At 38.2% G+C, this 14,350-nt stretch overlaps 1 protein-coding gene across 5 annotated transcripts in view; it reads right to left on the bottom strand.

Moving 5' to 3' along the window:
* HERC2 (HECT and RLD domain containing E3 ubiquitin protein ligase 2) overlaps window positions 1-14,350 on the bottom strand; it is a 248,598-nt gene that overhangs the window by 198,695 nt on the left and 35,553 nt on the right. For all 5 annotated transcript variants that reach the window (XM_055398094.2, XM_055398095.2, XM_055398096.2 and 2 more), the window contains 4 exons: window positions 10,978-11,115; window positions 4,388-4,607; window positions 1,732-1,832; window positions 1,105-1,261 (listed from right to left, as the gene is read on the bottom strand). In XM_055398094.2, coding sequence (XP_055254069.1) covers window positions 1,105-1,261; window positions 1,732-1,832; window positions 4,388-4,607; window positions 10,978-11,115 — 616 coding nt within the window. The remainder of the gene's footprint in view (window positions 1-1,104; window positions 1,262-1,731; window positions 1,833-4,387; window positions 4,608-10,977; window positions 11,116-14,350) is intronic.

Below are 14,350 nucleotides of genomic sequence, written 5' to 3'. Positions count from 1 at the left end.
AAGATTTTATTACAAGTATTGATTCAGATACTATAAAATGATTACATTATAAGACATTCCAAGTTGCTACAGCATAAAACTACTTATATCATTATTCAAATCATGAGGAGAAAAATGTTCAGACATGTTTCCAGTTTCACTGACATGTAAGGCTATTATAGTATCAGCGTTCACCTATAAAACTGGAGAAGAATCCATTTATAAAACCATCTGAAAACCTATAGGCAAACTGTCAGTTTATTTTTATTTCTGACCAAAGAAATAATTTTAACTTTTCCTTGTTCTCCAAAAATAAATAGGTCTTCTTCACCCAAGATGAGGGAGGGAGGATCTTCCAACATCACTATTACTGCTGAATTTTTAAAATCAATTCCAAGCCTATGTTCAGGGCCTCCCAACCCTAAACTCCATGGCAATGACATCAGAAACTCTGAATAGCTAAACCCACAGCCCACTGGCATGGAGACCACAGGTGTCTCCCTTGCGGCAAGGGACACAGCAGGTGACAAGAATGAGAACAAACTCTCTTCCCCATCTCTGCTGTTTAATTTTGTACTGAGTATACACATTTTCCTCAACCTTAAAAACTGTTAACAAACACGCATAGCACCTAAAACCAGAGTGCATGGCGTTCCTTAAAGAAAAATGATTCACGTTCGTATCTTTTCACACTGAGAAGACCCACTGTAGGTTTAACCATTTCACTCTGAATCAGTTGTCTAGTCCCACATTGTCTATTAAGACAATAGCCACCACTCAGAATGGCGGCACCTGCATTCACTGAGAGATGCATAACAGGTGCTCAAACACTTGAGGAAATACTGATATCCAAATCATAAAATATCTGAAAAAAATAAGTAACAAAGGTATGATTCATTTTCCACTCCACCGAGTATGACAGCCTACTAGGTGCAATCAAAATATCAAAAGTCAAACATTTGAAAAGCTGAGAACCAAAGATCTGGAATCACAGAGCTGAGGGTATACAGGAAACACGCCAGGAACCAATCTACTAAGTTTCTTATCTCTAAACTGAAGAAGAGATAAGACTGTGAAGCGGGCTGGAAGCATTGACACAGTAAGATATGAAAAGTAAGAACTCACCCGGTCACGACGGACCTGAGGAACCGGGTTGCTCTTTCTACCACCTCCAGCCACACAGAGGATACCGTGCTCTCATCAAAGAGGGAGGCCTCGGGCAGCGCTCTCAGAGCATCCAGAGACTCCTGCAACAGCTCACTGCAGAGGTCCGCGTCCTCCCCTGGGCACACACACACACACATACATACGGCAGGTGAGGCCGGCCGTCCCCTGGCAGCACACACACCGAGCACTCCCCACTCTCCCAGGTGGGTTTTCCAGTCCCAGAGTGAGAGAATGACACTAGCACATTTTGTATTTCCCAATTGCCTCTCAATTAGAAAGCCCAAGAACTCAGAGATTAAAAGTTAACAGTTGCCCCAAAGTGAATTCTTTATGACTCTTAGATGGGCAATTCTACTTTCTGGTTCTCCTAGAAAATGAGTACTGAGGCACTGCAGCGGTTTACCTGGCATGTGGGTGTGCACACACACCTTTTGAGGCCTGAAAAATCAAGCAGACCCTGAAGTCTCTCATTTTACCAACACGGAAAGTGGGGCACAGAGCGCACACAGACCACCGGGGGGGCAGAAGTGAGCCAGGAGGCCACAGCTCCTGACGGGGCGGCAGGGAGAACATATGGGCACGTACCTGAGCGCCAGGCCCTGCGCAGAAATGCAAAGGCGAAGGAGAGAGCTGCCCGGGACCCCACTCTTGCCAGACCTTCCACGCCTCTGCCTGCAGGCCGGGAGCTGCAAACAACACACATGGGGTGGGGGAGAGTGGGAACTGGTCAGTCAAGAGGCATGTGCAAATGCCAAAATAAAGCATGTAGTACAAAAGGATTTGTTCCAAAACGTGATCAGTGGGTGTCTTTAGATAGAGGATCACAAACAACTCAGTTTGACACTTTAAAAACTTTTACCAAATGTCCTTTGTAAAGGAAAAGCTTTCTCTTTGAGAAAAAGAAAGGTATTTACAAAGAATTTTAAATGACTTCCCAAAACACAAAATAATCTCACGGAACTAATATCATTAGCTGGATAAACAGTAAGTACATAAAAGGGGGGAATAACCTCATGCAATAAGGAAAAGGCAGGCGAGCGGTGAGGAGCACACGGATGACAATGCATCCAGGCCAGGAGTCCGCTCTGGCTCTCTCCCTGCTTGGGTAAATGTGGCCGCCAGGTCTGCAGGCCCTCATGCTCTTCTCCTTCCTCCCGCCTCCTGAGAGGTTACCCTCTCCTGAATTTAGTGCTTATCATTCTCAGGTGTCTTTTTAAACTTTTTATTACTTACATATGTTAATTTAACAAGACACGGTTTCATTGTGCAACTATGAAGAAGTCATACAAACCATAAAAACCATCCTCGAAAAAAAAAACTAGAATACAAAAAATGTGTGTACACTACAAAGTTAATCATAGTAAGCAATTTTATTTTCCACTTTATACTATTATGGTTTTTCTACCATATATTTTACTCTTTTTCATAATCAGTTAGAAATGCTATTAAAAATGGGCGAGATACAGAATGTATCTCCCCAAGACACAATATTAAGTCAAATTAGCAGTGAAGAATGTGAGGACCCAACAGAGGCAGCTGGTAGCACAAGTCGGTAAATCCTGAATAGAACACAACATGTGCCTGGGGAGCTCTGAGGAAACACAAACAACTGCAATTAGTGGCTGCCTCCTACGAGGCAACTGGGTGCCCGGAAGACAGGAATAAGGAAATTTATACTGAAAAAGAATTATAACCTTAAAAGATAAAGATGGATAATAAGACATGTGGTCTTTAAAACAATAAATACACAGACAAAGTCAATTCAGATGAAGTGGGAGGAGCACCCCACACAGGGAACCCTTTAAGAAATACATTCCAGGAGAAGCATAAATCTAGGGCTCTCCTGAGCCCATCATGACCTTATCCATGGAAAAGGAGCCCAGCAGTCCTAAATTGGCATGGTGTAAGAACTACTAAATCTTCAACAAGTGGCTCTCTATTTTATAGATATTTAAGCAAACAGAAACAGTTTGGACATATCCCCACCTACACCGATCAACTATCCAACCCAGAGCTAGTTCTGCGAAAAAGGTAAAACTCACTACTATCTAAATAGGTTGAGAAATTAGGAAATCTATAAATATTTAGGAGATAACACTATACATCTAACAAAATGGCTACAGTAAAGAAGTGACAATACCAAAAGCTGACAAGGATAGAAAAAACAACCACTCACACTTGGCTGATGAGAATGTAAAAGTCTAGTTATTCTGGACATAGTATGAAAATGCCTTACAAACCCAAACCTAAGACCCAGCAATTGCAATCTAAGTTATTCCAGAGAAACTGAAACTTATGTTCACAGAAAAACCTGTAGAAAATATTCACAGCAACTTTATTCAAAATACTCAAAAATTATAAACAACTGAGATACCTTCAAAAGGTGAGTGGTTAAAAAAATATGGTACACCTATACATGGAATCCTGTTCAACAGTGACAACACATGCATATACCTGGAAGAACCTCAAAGGAATAGTATGAGTGAAAAAGCCAACCTCATAAAGTTACATAATAGACATGGAAAACAGGTTAATGGTCACAGCCATAAAAAAGGGTCCTTGTCCTATACCCTGACCGGGGCGGTTCTGACAGAAATCTACACCTGTGATAAAATGGCCTGGAAAACACACACACGCAGAGGACTGAGAGCAGCTAAAACGGCAAAGAGATTAACACAGGCAAAATGCACCAAAGTCAGCATCCTAACTGTGATTCTGCCTTACAGCTTCCCAGCAGCTAACCCTGGAGAGCCTGGGCAAAGGGTATAAGGAATCTCTCTGTATCATTTCTTACAACCACAAGTGAGTCCACCAAAGCATCTCTTATAATTAAAGAATGAGTAAATCACATTAAGAAGAAAAAAATGAAGCATCTAAACTGGTTAAGCACTACTACAATATGGTAATTTCCTATCCAATACCAAAATTAAACAAAAATATAATGTTCAGATCAGATTATCAAATCTTGACATGCTGATCTAAACTTCTGACCAGTTTCTACTGGTACTGAAAGAAAACTGTCTTTAATGGGACAGGTTACAGCATGGCCTGATACTTCATAAGTAAATTGGGAAAGCCATTCTCCAAATTATATAAAACATACAAAAAGGGAAAGCAAGAATAAAATTTCAGAAAAAGGAAAAAACAGACTACATTGTAAGTCTTAATTAAACTTTCCTTATTAAACAGACCAGTTTTACATTTAGCTTTTATCAAGATACTTTCTTAATTATATTATTACCTTTTTTTGTCTGCAGGAGGCAAAGAAACATTGCTGCTTTTCCACTTAACTTTGACGTTCTCCTGAAAAACGGTTCTATTCAAGGCAATGAAATATCGTTCCAAAACAATGAGCCTCTGCTTGAGTCTCAGAGCTGAAAGGGTGGTGGTCGCTGACTGGGTGGCCAGAGCTTGCTGCTCTTTAACCAACACAGAAAGACACTCCTTCAATTCATTCACATCTAGAAAACAACATAAAATATCCAACCTCTGAATTTCATGGGCACAGTTTGTTTTAAGGTTGATAGGTAATAATAATAGGTAACACTTGAGTGCTTAATATGTGCCACAAACGATTTTGAGCACTGAACACACACTAGGTAACCCTCACAGGCACCACAGAGAGGCAGTACGGGGAGGGCATTCTATGCAGGAAGCAACTCCGCTCAGAGTGCCTGCCCAATGTCACCCAAACGGGTGTGGCATACTGCCCTTCTGTAAACACGGTACAAGGTAAAAAAAGGTTTTAACACAAGATTATGAAGTCAATACTCATTAGCAATACATTTCCTAGACAGAAAGAAAAACCATATTCAGTATTTTTATGTTATGAAACCAAATTCATAATGAAAATGATGTTTCAATAAATTGCCCAGCATACAATACTCATGAAAGTTGATACATTTACTGGAATGTTTCAGAGGAAGATGAAATTAACCAGTCAGAATGTGCTACAGATAAGGGGTATTTCATCATACTATTCCTTCTACTGTGTATGTTCGAAATTTTCCACACTTCAGGACTTTTTTTAGGTACCTAGAAGAAAGGGACAGGGGAGCCTGGTGGGCTGCCGTCTATGGGGTCGCACAGAGTCAGGCACGACTGAAGCGATTTAGCAGCAGCAGCAGAAGACAGTTACATGAATGAAAATAATTAAAAGGAGTCTTATCTAGCAATTAATCATAAAGCTGTCTAAAGTTGAACTATAAATTAAGTTACCTTCCACCAACCCCTTATAACAGTACAGTACCCAGTGGTGACCAGAGCAGGGGTGTCCTGTTCTTTTTGTTCTATCTCTGATGCTGATTAGTTATGAGGCTAAACCAATCAACACCCTGGTAGCTTTATATCCCAAGAGACAACAGCCACATACCTAGTGAACATCCCTATATGGAAGACACTTACTTCTCAGCTACCCATGACCTCAACACACTTTTCCCATGAGAAAGGAGATCACAGAAGGCATCAGATGGACACACCTCACCCCTCTTTAGGGAGGCCACCAGGACAAAGCTTCTCTCACCACGCACAGGCACTGTGGCACAGAGACACATACATATTCAGACACCAGAGGTTGGATTCCAAGTATGGAAAGTTCCACTAGCTAAAACAGCTAACCATTACAAAATCTAGACAAAAAATACTTTTAAAATAAACCCCACATTAGGCTCAAGATGAAGTAGAAAGATTTATACATGAGGTACCATCCCTAGCCCTCACAGGCATCCTTGCAGAATCACTGTTGGCCCACCACTGAGAGATGCCTGATTCCCTGTAGACACACAGGAGACGTCACTGAAACAGCACTGCCAAGGACAGCTCATCAGAATTTCTTCCAGAGATCAGGTCTAACAAAAGGCACCTTCCACAACAGTCATTACATTTTCTACCATGAAATGATAACGTCTCTCATCTGCTTAGCTACAAAATCCAGAGGTAACTGTGAAACTTAGAGAAAGCACATATGCTCTTAAACATCTGCCTGCTCTCCTTCCTGACTATCCTACATCTGCTTGCCCTGTCCAACTCCTAATGCCAAGAAATCAGTCAGTTTTTGCAGAATACTGTGAAACAAGTTGGTGAGTGTTTACATACAGACACAGAAATAAATCATGAGTCCATGCAGGGAGCCAGCAGAACTCCAGTCCCCTCCAGACATTAACAAAATACAGCACATTCTTGCTCTGTCAGAATGGTGTCACAGAAAGCCAATGAAATAGTCTCAGGATATAACATGAAGATGACTGTGTTTCAACAGAAAGTTACTCACCACACCACGAACCAGGAAGATCTCAAAATTAATTTTCAAAAGACAACCAATAGATGGAAAAAGCAAGATAACAGAGACATTAGAATACTCCGAGAAAGATTTTAAAGAAGCCACAGATTAAAAATGCCTCAAAAACCGAAAACACACTTGAAACATATGAGAAAACAGAAAACCTAAGTCAAAAAGAGATGTCTTAAAAAAAAAAAAAAAAACCAAATGGAAATTTTGGAACCAAAATAAGTTCAATGAAAGGGCTCAACAGTAGAATGGAACAAAAATTAAAAGCTAGAAGTTGCCCAATCTGAATAAAGACCAAAAATACACTGCAAAAAATAAAACTGCACTGAACCTAAAACTATGCTAGAAGGATTCACCAGCACATTACATGAAGCAGCAGAGGCTCAGTGAACTCAAAGACAGGGCACTGGAATTCACCTAATCAGAGCAACAAAAAGAAAAAACAATGAAAAAAATGCAAAAATAGCTTAAAGGATATATGACACAACATCAAGCAGACTGACATTTGCAGGGTTCCAGAAGGAGAAGAGGCGGAGAAAGGCGCAGAAAAGTGACTTGATGTACAAACCTGCCAAACTGGGGCAGGAAGCAGACACTGAAATCTAGAAGTCCAGGGAGTCTGAGGTGGACATGTACACACTGCTATACTTAAAATGAATAACCAACAAGGACCTACTGTAGGTACAGCACATGGGACCTACTCAGTGTTACGTGGCAGCCCGGGTAGGAGGGGAGTCTGAAGGAGAATGGATGGCTGAGTCTCTTTGCTGGTCACCTGAAACTGGCACAACACTGTTAATCAGCTACACCCCAATACAAAAGAAAGTTTTTTAAAAATAAATAAGTAAGAATCATCTATATTCTGCCTACAAAAGACTATCTTCAGACATAAGGACAACACACAGACTGAAAATGAAGGGATGGAAAAAGATTCTCCATGAAAACCTAAAGAAACCTGGGGTACCTACACTTAGATCAGATAAATAGATTTTAAAACAAAACTGTAATAGGAGACAAAGAAGAGCATTACGTAATGATAAAGAGGTGAGTCTAACAAAAGGACTAACATTTGTAAAATAGTTATACACCTAACATAGGCATAACCATATACAAAGCAAATCTTAACAGACCTAAAAAGAGAAATCAATTGCTATACAGTAATAGTACAGGACTTTAGTACCTCACTTATATCAACAGATAAATCATTCAGACAGAAAAATCACTAAAATAACATCAGACTTAAATGACAACTTAAGACCTGATGGCCTTAACAGATAATACACAGTTCATTCCATCCAAAAGTAACAGAATACACATTCTTCTCAAGTGCACACAAAACATTCTCCACAACAAAAAACATATTAGGCCACAATAAACTTCATTAGACTGAAATCACATCAAGAATCTTTCCAAACTATAAAGTTATGAAATTGGAAATCAATTACAAAAAGAAAATTGGAAAATTCACAAACATATGGAGATGCAACAACTTGCCACTGAAGAATAATGGGTCAATGAAGAAATCAAAAGAGACATTTTAAAAAGTACCTTCAGACAAGGAAAATGCAACTGCAACCTACCAAACTTACCAGATACAGCAAAAGCGTTCTAATAGGGAAGTTCAGAAAGATAACTGTCTACCTCAAAAACAGAAAAAGAAAAAAAGAAAAGTCTCAAACAAAAAACTAAATAACTTAAGTGAACACCTCAATAAACTAAAAAAAAAAAAAAGAAATGAAAAGAAAGAACAAATGAAGCCCAAAGTTATTAGATGGAAGGAAACAATAAAGATAAGAGCGGGAACAATTGAAAGAGAATAAAAAGATGATATAAAAGATCAATAAAACCAACAGCTGTTTTTTGAAAAGATAAACAAAACTGACAAACTGTTAGCTAAAATCACCAAGAAATAGAGAGGGGCCCAAATAAATAAAATCATAAATATAAAAGGAAATGTTACAACTGGTACCAGAGAAATACAATTATACACCAACAAACTGAAGAGATTAGATGAAATAAATTCCTAGAAACATACAAAATTTCAAGACTGAATCACTAAGAAATAGAAAATATGACCAGACCAATAACCTGTAAGGAGACTGAATTATTCATCAAAAACCTCCCAACAAACAAACTCCAGGACCAAAGGACTTCACTGGGGAATTATGCAAAACCTTCAAAGAAGAATTAATTCTAATTCTTCTCAAACTCTTCCAACGATAAAGAAAAAAAGAAAAAAGAAAAGGAGGGAATATTTCCAAACTCATTTTATAAGACCAGGATTACCCTGATAGCAAAAACAGACAAGACAACCACCAGAAAAGAAAATTTCAGGACAATTACCCTGATGTTCACAGATGCAAAAATATTCAACAAAATATTCACAAAAAAATTCAACAATACATTAAAAGAACCATACATCATGGTAAAATGGGATTTATTCCAGGGATACAAAAATATATCAACATCCACAAATCAATCAATGTGCTATACAATAGTAACAAACTGAAGGATAAATATCATATAATCATCTCAATAGATGCAGAAAAAGCATTTGCCATAACTCAATATACATTTATCATAAAAACTCTGGGTAGAGAGAGAACATACCTCAATGTAATAAAGGTTATATATGATAAGCCCAGAGCTAACACCATACTCAATGCTGAAAAGCTGAAACATTTCCTCTAATATAAGGCACAAGACAAGGATGCCCACTCTCACAACTTTTTTTCAACACAGTATTTCAAGTTCTAGCCACAGCAAGGAAGAAAAAGTAATCTAAACTGTAAAGGAATAAGCAAAACTTCACTGCTTGTAATGTCATGATGTAAAATCCTGAAGACACTCAGAAGAATTATCAGAACTTGTCAATGAATTTGGTAAAGTTTTAGGATACAAAATTAATAAACACACACCTGTTGCATTTCTATTCACAAACAATGAACTATCAGAATGAGAAATTAAGAAAAAGGGTCCTACTGACAACTGCATCAGAAAGAATAAAATAGCTAGGAATAAATCTGAGGAAGTAAAAGAACTGTAGTTAAAAAACTGTAAGGCACTGATAAAGGAAACTGACAACGTAAGACATACCGTGCTCATATAATGAAAGAATTAATATGACTTAAATGACCATACTACCCATCTACAGATTCAATGCAGTTCCTACCAAAATTTCAATGACATTTTTCAAAGAACTAGAACAAATAATCCTAAAATTTGTACAGAAACATTAAAAAAAAACTCAAATAGTTAAAATATTTTTGAGATAGAACAAAGCTAGAGGTATCATGCTCCCTGAATTTAAACTGTAAGACTTATATGAAAGACCTGAAACCATGAAACTTCTAGAAGAACTAGGCAATATGCTCTTTGACTCTGGTCCTAGCAATATCTTTCTGGATATGTTTCCTCAGGCAAGGGAAACAAAAGCAAAAATAACTAATGGGACCACATCAAACTAAAAAGCTTTCGCACAGTGAAGAAAACGATCAACAAAATGATAAAGCTGCCTACTGAATAGATAATATTTGCAAACAGTATATCCAATAAGGATTAATGTACAAAAACTCACTCAACATTAAAACAAAAAAAGCAACTCAATTAAAAAATGGGCAGAGAAAACCAAAGTTCTAAAAGACACATGCACCCCAATGTTTGCTGCAGCACTATTTACAACAGCCAGGACATGGAAGCAACCTGGATGTCCACTGACAGATGAATGGGTAAAGAAGTACATGTGTGCAACGGTACATAGATATGATGGAATATCACTCAGCCATAAAAAGGAACAGATGTGACTTGGCTGAACTGAGGTGGATGAACCTTGAGACTATTATACAGAGTGAAGTAAGTCAGAAAGAGAAAAACAAATATCATGTATCAACCTTGGACAGTAAGGAAATCAAACCAGTCAATCCAAAAGGAAATGAACCCTGAATATTCACTGGAAGGACAGAAGCTGAAGCTCCAATACTTTGGCCCCATGATGCAAACAGCTGATTCATGGAAAAAGACCCTGATACTGGGAAGGATTGAAAGCAGGAGAAGGGGACGACAGAGGATGAGATGGTTGGATGGCAACCATCTTAAATGAGGTAACTAGTCAAAATCTGAAAAACAGAAAGTGATTTCCAAGGCAAGAAAGGGAAGATTCAGTTTGGGAAGATAAAGAGGCTCTGGAAATGGATGGTATACAACAGGGTAAATGTATTTAATGTCACTGAACGGTACGCTTAAAACTGATTGAAATGGTAAAATGTATGTTATGCACAGTCTACTAAAATATAAACTTGGAGGAGGATATGCACACCCACTCCAGTACTCTGTCAGGAAAATCCCATGGACAGAGGAGCCTGGTGAGCTACAGTCTATACAGTGGCAAAGAGTCAGACACAACCAAGTGACTGAGCGCACTACTAAAATATAAAAATTTAATTTTTAAAAATTCTATGACAAAAATAAAGTCCATCTACTCTATCTAGAAAATGAATGCCAAGTCATTCATTTCAAAGAACTAGAAGTTTAGAAGATCACCATACCTGGTTGCTTACCCCATACCCAGCTCTCTAGGATTGACTTGGCCCTGTATGCAGGTACAGGAGCTTCTTCCTCTTCTTTTTTCTCTTTGTCATTCAGATCTTCTTTCTTTGTTCCAATCTGAGTATCAACACCATCATCTGGAAAATTTTTTATAAATTTAAGTATATACATTGTTTTTTAAAATGTAACACAACACTTGCCAGTCTCTACGCAAATTGTCACCCAAAAAATGGAAAAGTTAAGTTGCAATACACATCATTAGCTGACCATTTGACCATTGGGAAGAAAAAATTACATGACTCATCAACATAGCAGACAGTGTGATTTAAGAAGTAATGAATGGCCCAGTGACTCTTTTAATTTGAAAAATCAAAATATCACTCAAACTGTTCTTTGACCTATGTCTTCCAAGATATTCCATCAATTTCCTACTATATTTCTCAACTAAAAATCTTAAGTCTTTGATATTAACATTAATTGTTTTTACCCAGTGATTCACAATTGTAGTGTGTCCACAGTAAGGGAGGATATGAAATGGGAATATGATTCAAAAATCATCTTCAACTCTATCCACTGCCCTACCCCACACCAACCGAGAAACAATGTTACAGAGGGCCACTGCCACTGAAACAATAATTCAGGAATACTGCAATACAGAAGTAAACTGAGTGCCATGACTTTAGGCCACTGACAAGTTGACCTAAGAAAAGTTGTAATGAAACTCCTTACTTAGCAAGTTAAGAGAGAACTAACATTAACCTTGAAGTGTAAATGTATCCTATCCTAAAGACCGCTACTAAATGAACTATTTTCTAAATAATAATTAGAAATAGTTGACCCTTGAACAACATGTGCAGTCAAAATCCGCAGTTCTTCCACATCCAGCAATTCAAACCACCAATCATAAAGGTGGCATAGAAATACAAGAAACTATTGTTAAGTAATCTTTTAAAACTTTGAACAGAGTTACACATTTTGCCATTTGTTATAAACTGGTATATGTAATTTAAAAGTTGGTATTGTGTGAATTCTGAGGCACTTTCGACATGTTGTAGGAGTGATGTGGACGTTTTACACATTCATAAGTAAATGGTCTGTATCTCGTGCCTTTGCTGGCTTTCTGTGAGCTGTAGTTTCTGGGAAGTGAGCAGCTCTCATTCCTGTAACTCTTGTAACCCAGTCATTCGTGTGCCTCCTTCATGAGGATTCAGTGCGGCTGTGGTGCTATTATCCCTCTGATAGGAACTCTAACTCGGTGTAAAGCCCCAAAGGTCTGTTACTTACTTTTATTTTATATTGTACTACATTTTATTTACAGTGTTGTGTTTGTTTCAGGTGTACAGCAAAGCGATACAGTCATATACACATATATATGAATTAACAAAAGCAGTTCCCGTCTTTTGATGGGGTGCTCATGGTTTATAACATAAATGGCATTATTTTGAGAGAGGGATAACTTAGGTATGGCATTGGGTTTTTTTTTCTTTTTGCAGCTTGAGGCAGTTGTAAAATAACTTAATGTAGCTTTTTGCAACTGTGTATTCTATAGTATTTTTTTCATTTGGTGAAATTTTAACTGTTAATGTTTATGGCACTGTGCTTTGTACCATTTATTAAATAAAAATTAAAAAAAAAAAAAACACCAATCATGCAGTACCATAGTACTTACTACTGAGAAAAAAATCTGCTCATATGTGGACCTGAACAGTTCAAACCTCTGTTGTTAGTTAGCATCCACTATTACAGCTAAATCTGTGAAAAAAGAGTGTATCATACCACAAATAGTAAAGAGTATCTAAAACCAACAAGGTATAAAAGAAACTCCGACATTCTATAACAAAAATATCAGACAGATGTCCAACAGAAGCAACCCCAAAAAGCTAATGCTATGAAAAGATACTAAATTCATACTTAGAAAAAGTATAAATTAAAACAATGAAATATTACTTTACACTCACCAAACTCACAACTGTTAGAAAGCTAAAATAAAAGCTTCAAGGCAGGACCTTTCATTCCTTTCCCATCTGGTTTTGCTCTCTGTATCCCAAGGGCCTAAAACGTATGCCAGGGAATAAGCCCTCGATGATGAGTTCAATAACTAAATAATGCCAAGTATCAGGAGAAATGTGGAGCTGAAGGCACAAATCTTCAGACACAGCTGTGGAAGAGTCGTGCCCATAGCCCACCTGGAGAGCAATCTAGGGCACAGGAGGTCCAGCAAGTCACCTCCAGGCACATGCCCACAGAGCTCTCACACAGGCCTGTAACTGGGGGGACGTGGAGACAAAGGCTCACAGCAATCTAATGCACCCCAGACATAGCATAATGTGTGAGCACTGTACACTAGTTACACTACTATGTTTTAAATACCAGTGTATTTAAAATAAAAACATAAAAACAAACTCATTAGACAGAAAATCACTTAAAAATATGGATTTGGAAATAGTGTGTCAGGAACTGACAAGTATAATTAACTCAACATTCTGCCCGAGGCCTAAGAAAGAGCCCTTGTCACAGTATACTACTTCTGTCCCATTCTCTCAAGGTCATGCCATAGCTATGGTTGATGGTACCTCTTTTATTTACAGAAATATCAAGGGAATTCCCTGGCAGTCCAGTGGTTGGGACTCTGCACTCTCACTGTCAAGGGTTTGGGTTCAGTCCCTGGTCGGGGAATGAGATTCTGCAAGCCATGCAACATGGTCCAAAAGGAAAAGGAAAAAAAGAAAATCCAACAAAACACAGATTATTTTTGTAATGTAACTAAAGAGGCTCTTGATGAGGTGAAAGAGAAGAGTGAAAAAGCTGACTTAAAATTCAACATTCAAAAAACTAAGATAATGGCATCCAGTCTCATCACTTCATGGCAAATAGATGGGGAAAAAATGGAAACAGTGACAGACTATTTTCTTGGGCTCCAAAATCACTGCTGACGGTGATTGCAGCCATGAAATTAAAGCTGCTTCTTCCTTGGAAGAAAAGCTATGACAAACGTAGACAGCATATTAAAAAGCACAGACATTACTTTGCCAGAAAGGTCCATACAATCAAAGCTATTATGTTTCCAGTAGTCATGTATGGACGTGAGAGTTGGACCACAAAGAAGGCTGAGAGCCTAAGAATTGATGCTTTTGAACTGTCGTGCTGGAGAAGACTCTTGAGAGTTCCCTCGACCGCAAGGAGATCAAACCAGTCAATCCTAAAGGAAATCAACCCTGAATAGGCATTGAAAGGACTAATACTAATGCTGAAGCTCCAATACTCTGGCCACCTGATGCAAAGAGCTGACTCATTAGAAAAGATCCTGATGCCGGGAAAGACTGAAGGGAAAAGGGGACAACAGAGGAAGAGATGGTTGGATGGCATCACTGA

Source organism: Moschus berezovskii, chromosome 2 (assembly GCF_049115385.1).
Source record: "Moschus berezovskii isolate FMDL1 chromosome 2, NW_MosBer_1.0, whole genome shotgun sequence".
Classification (NCBI taxonomy): Eukaryota; Metazoa; Chordata; class Mammalia; order Artiodactyla; family Moschidae; genus Moschus; species Moschus berezovskii.
This window is presented reverse-complemented; position numbering and strand designations above follow the sequence as displayed.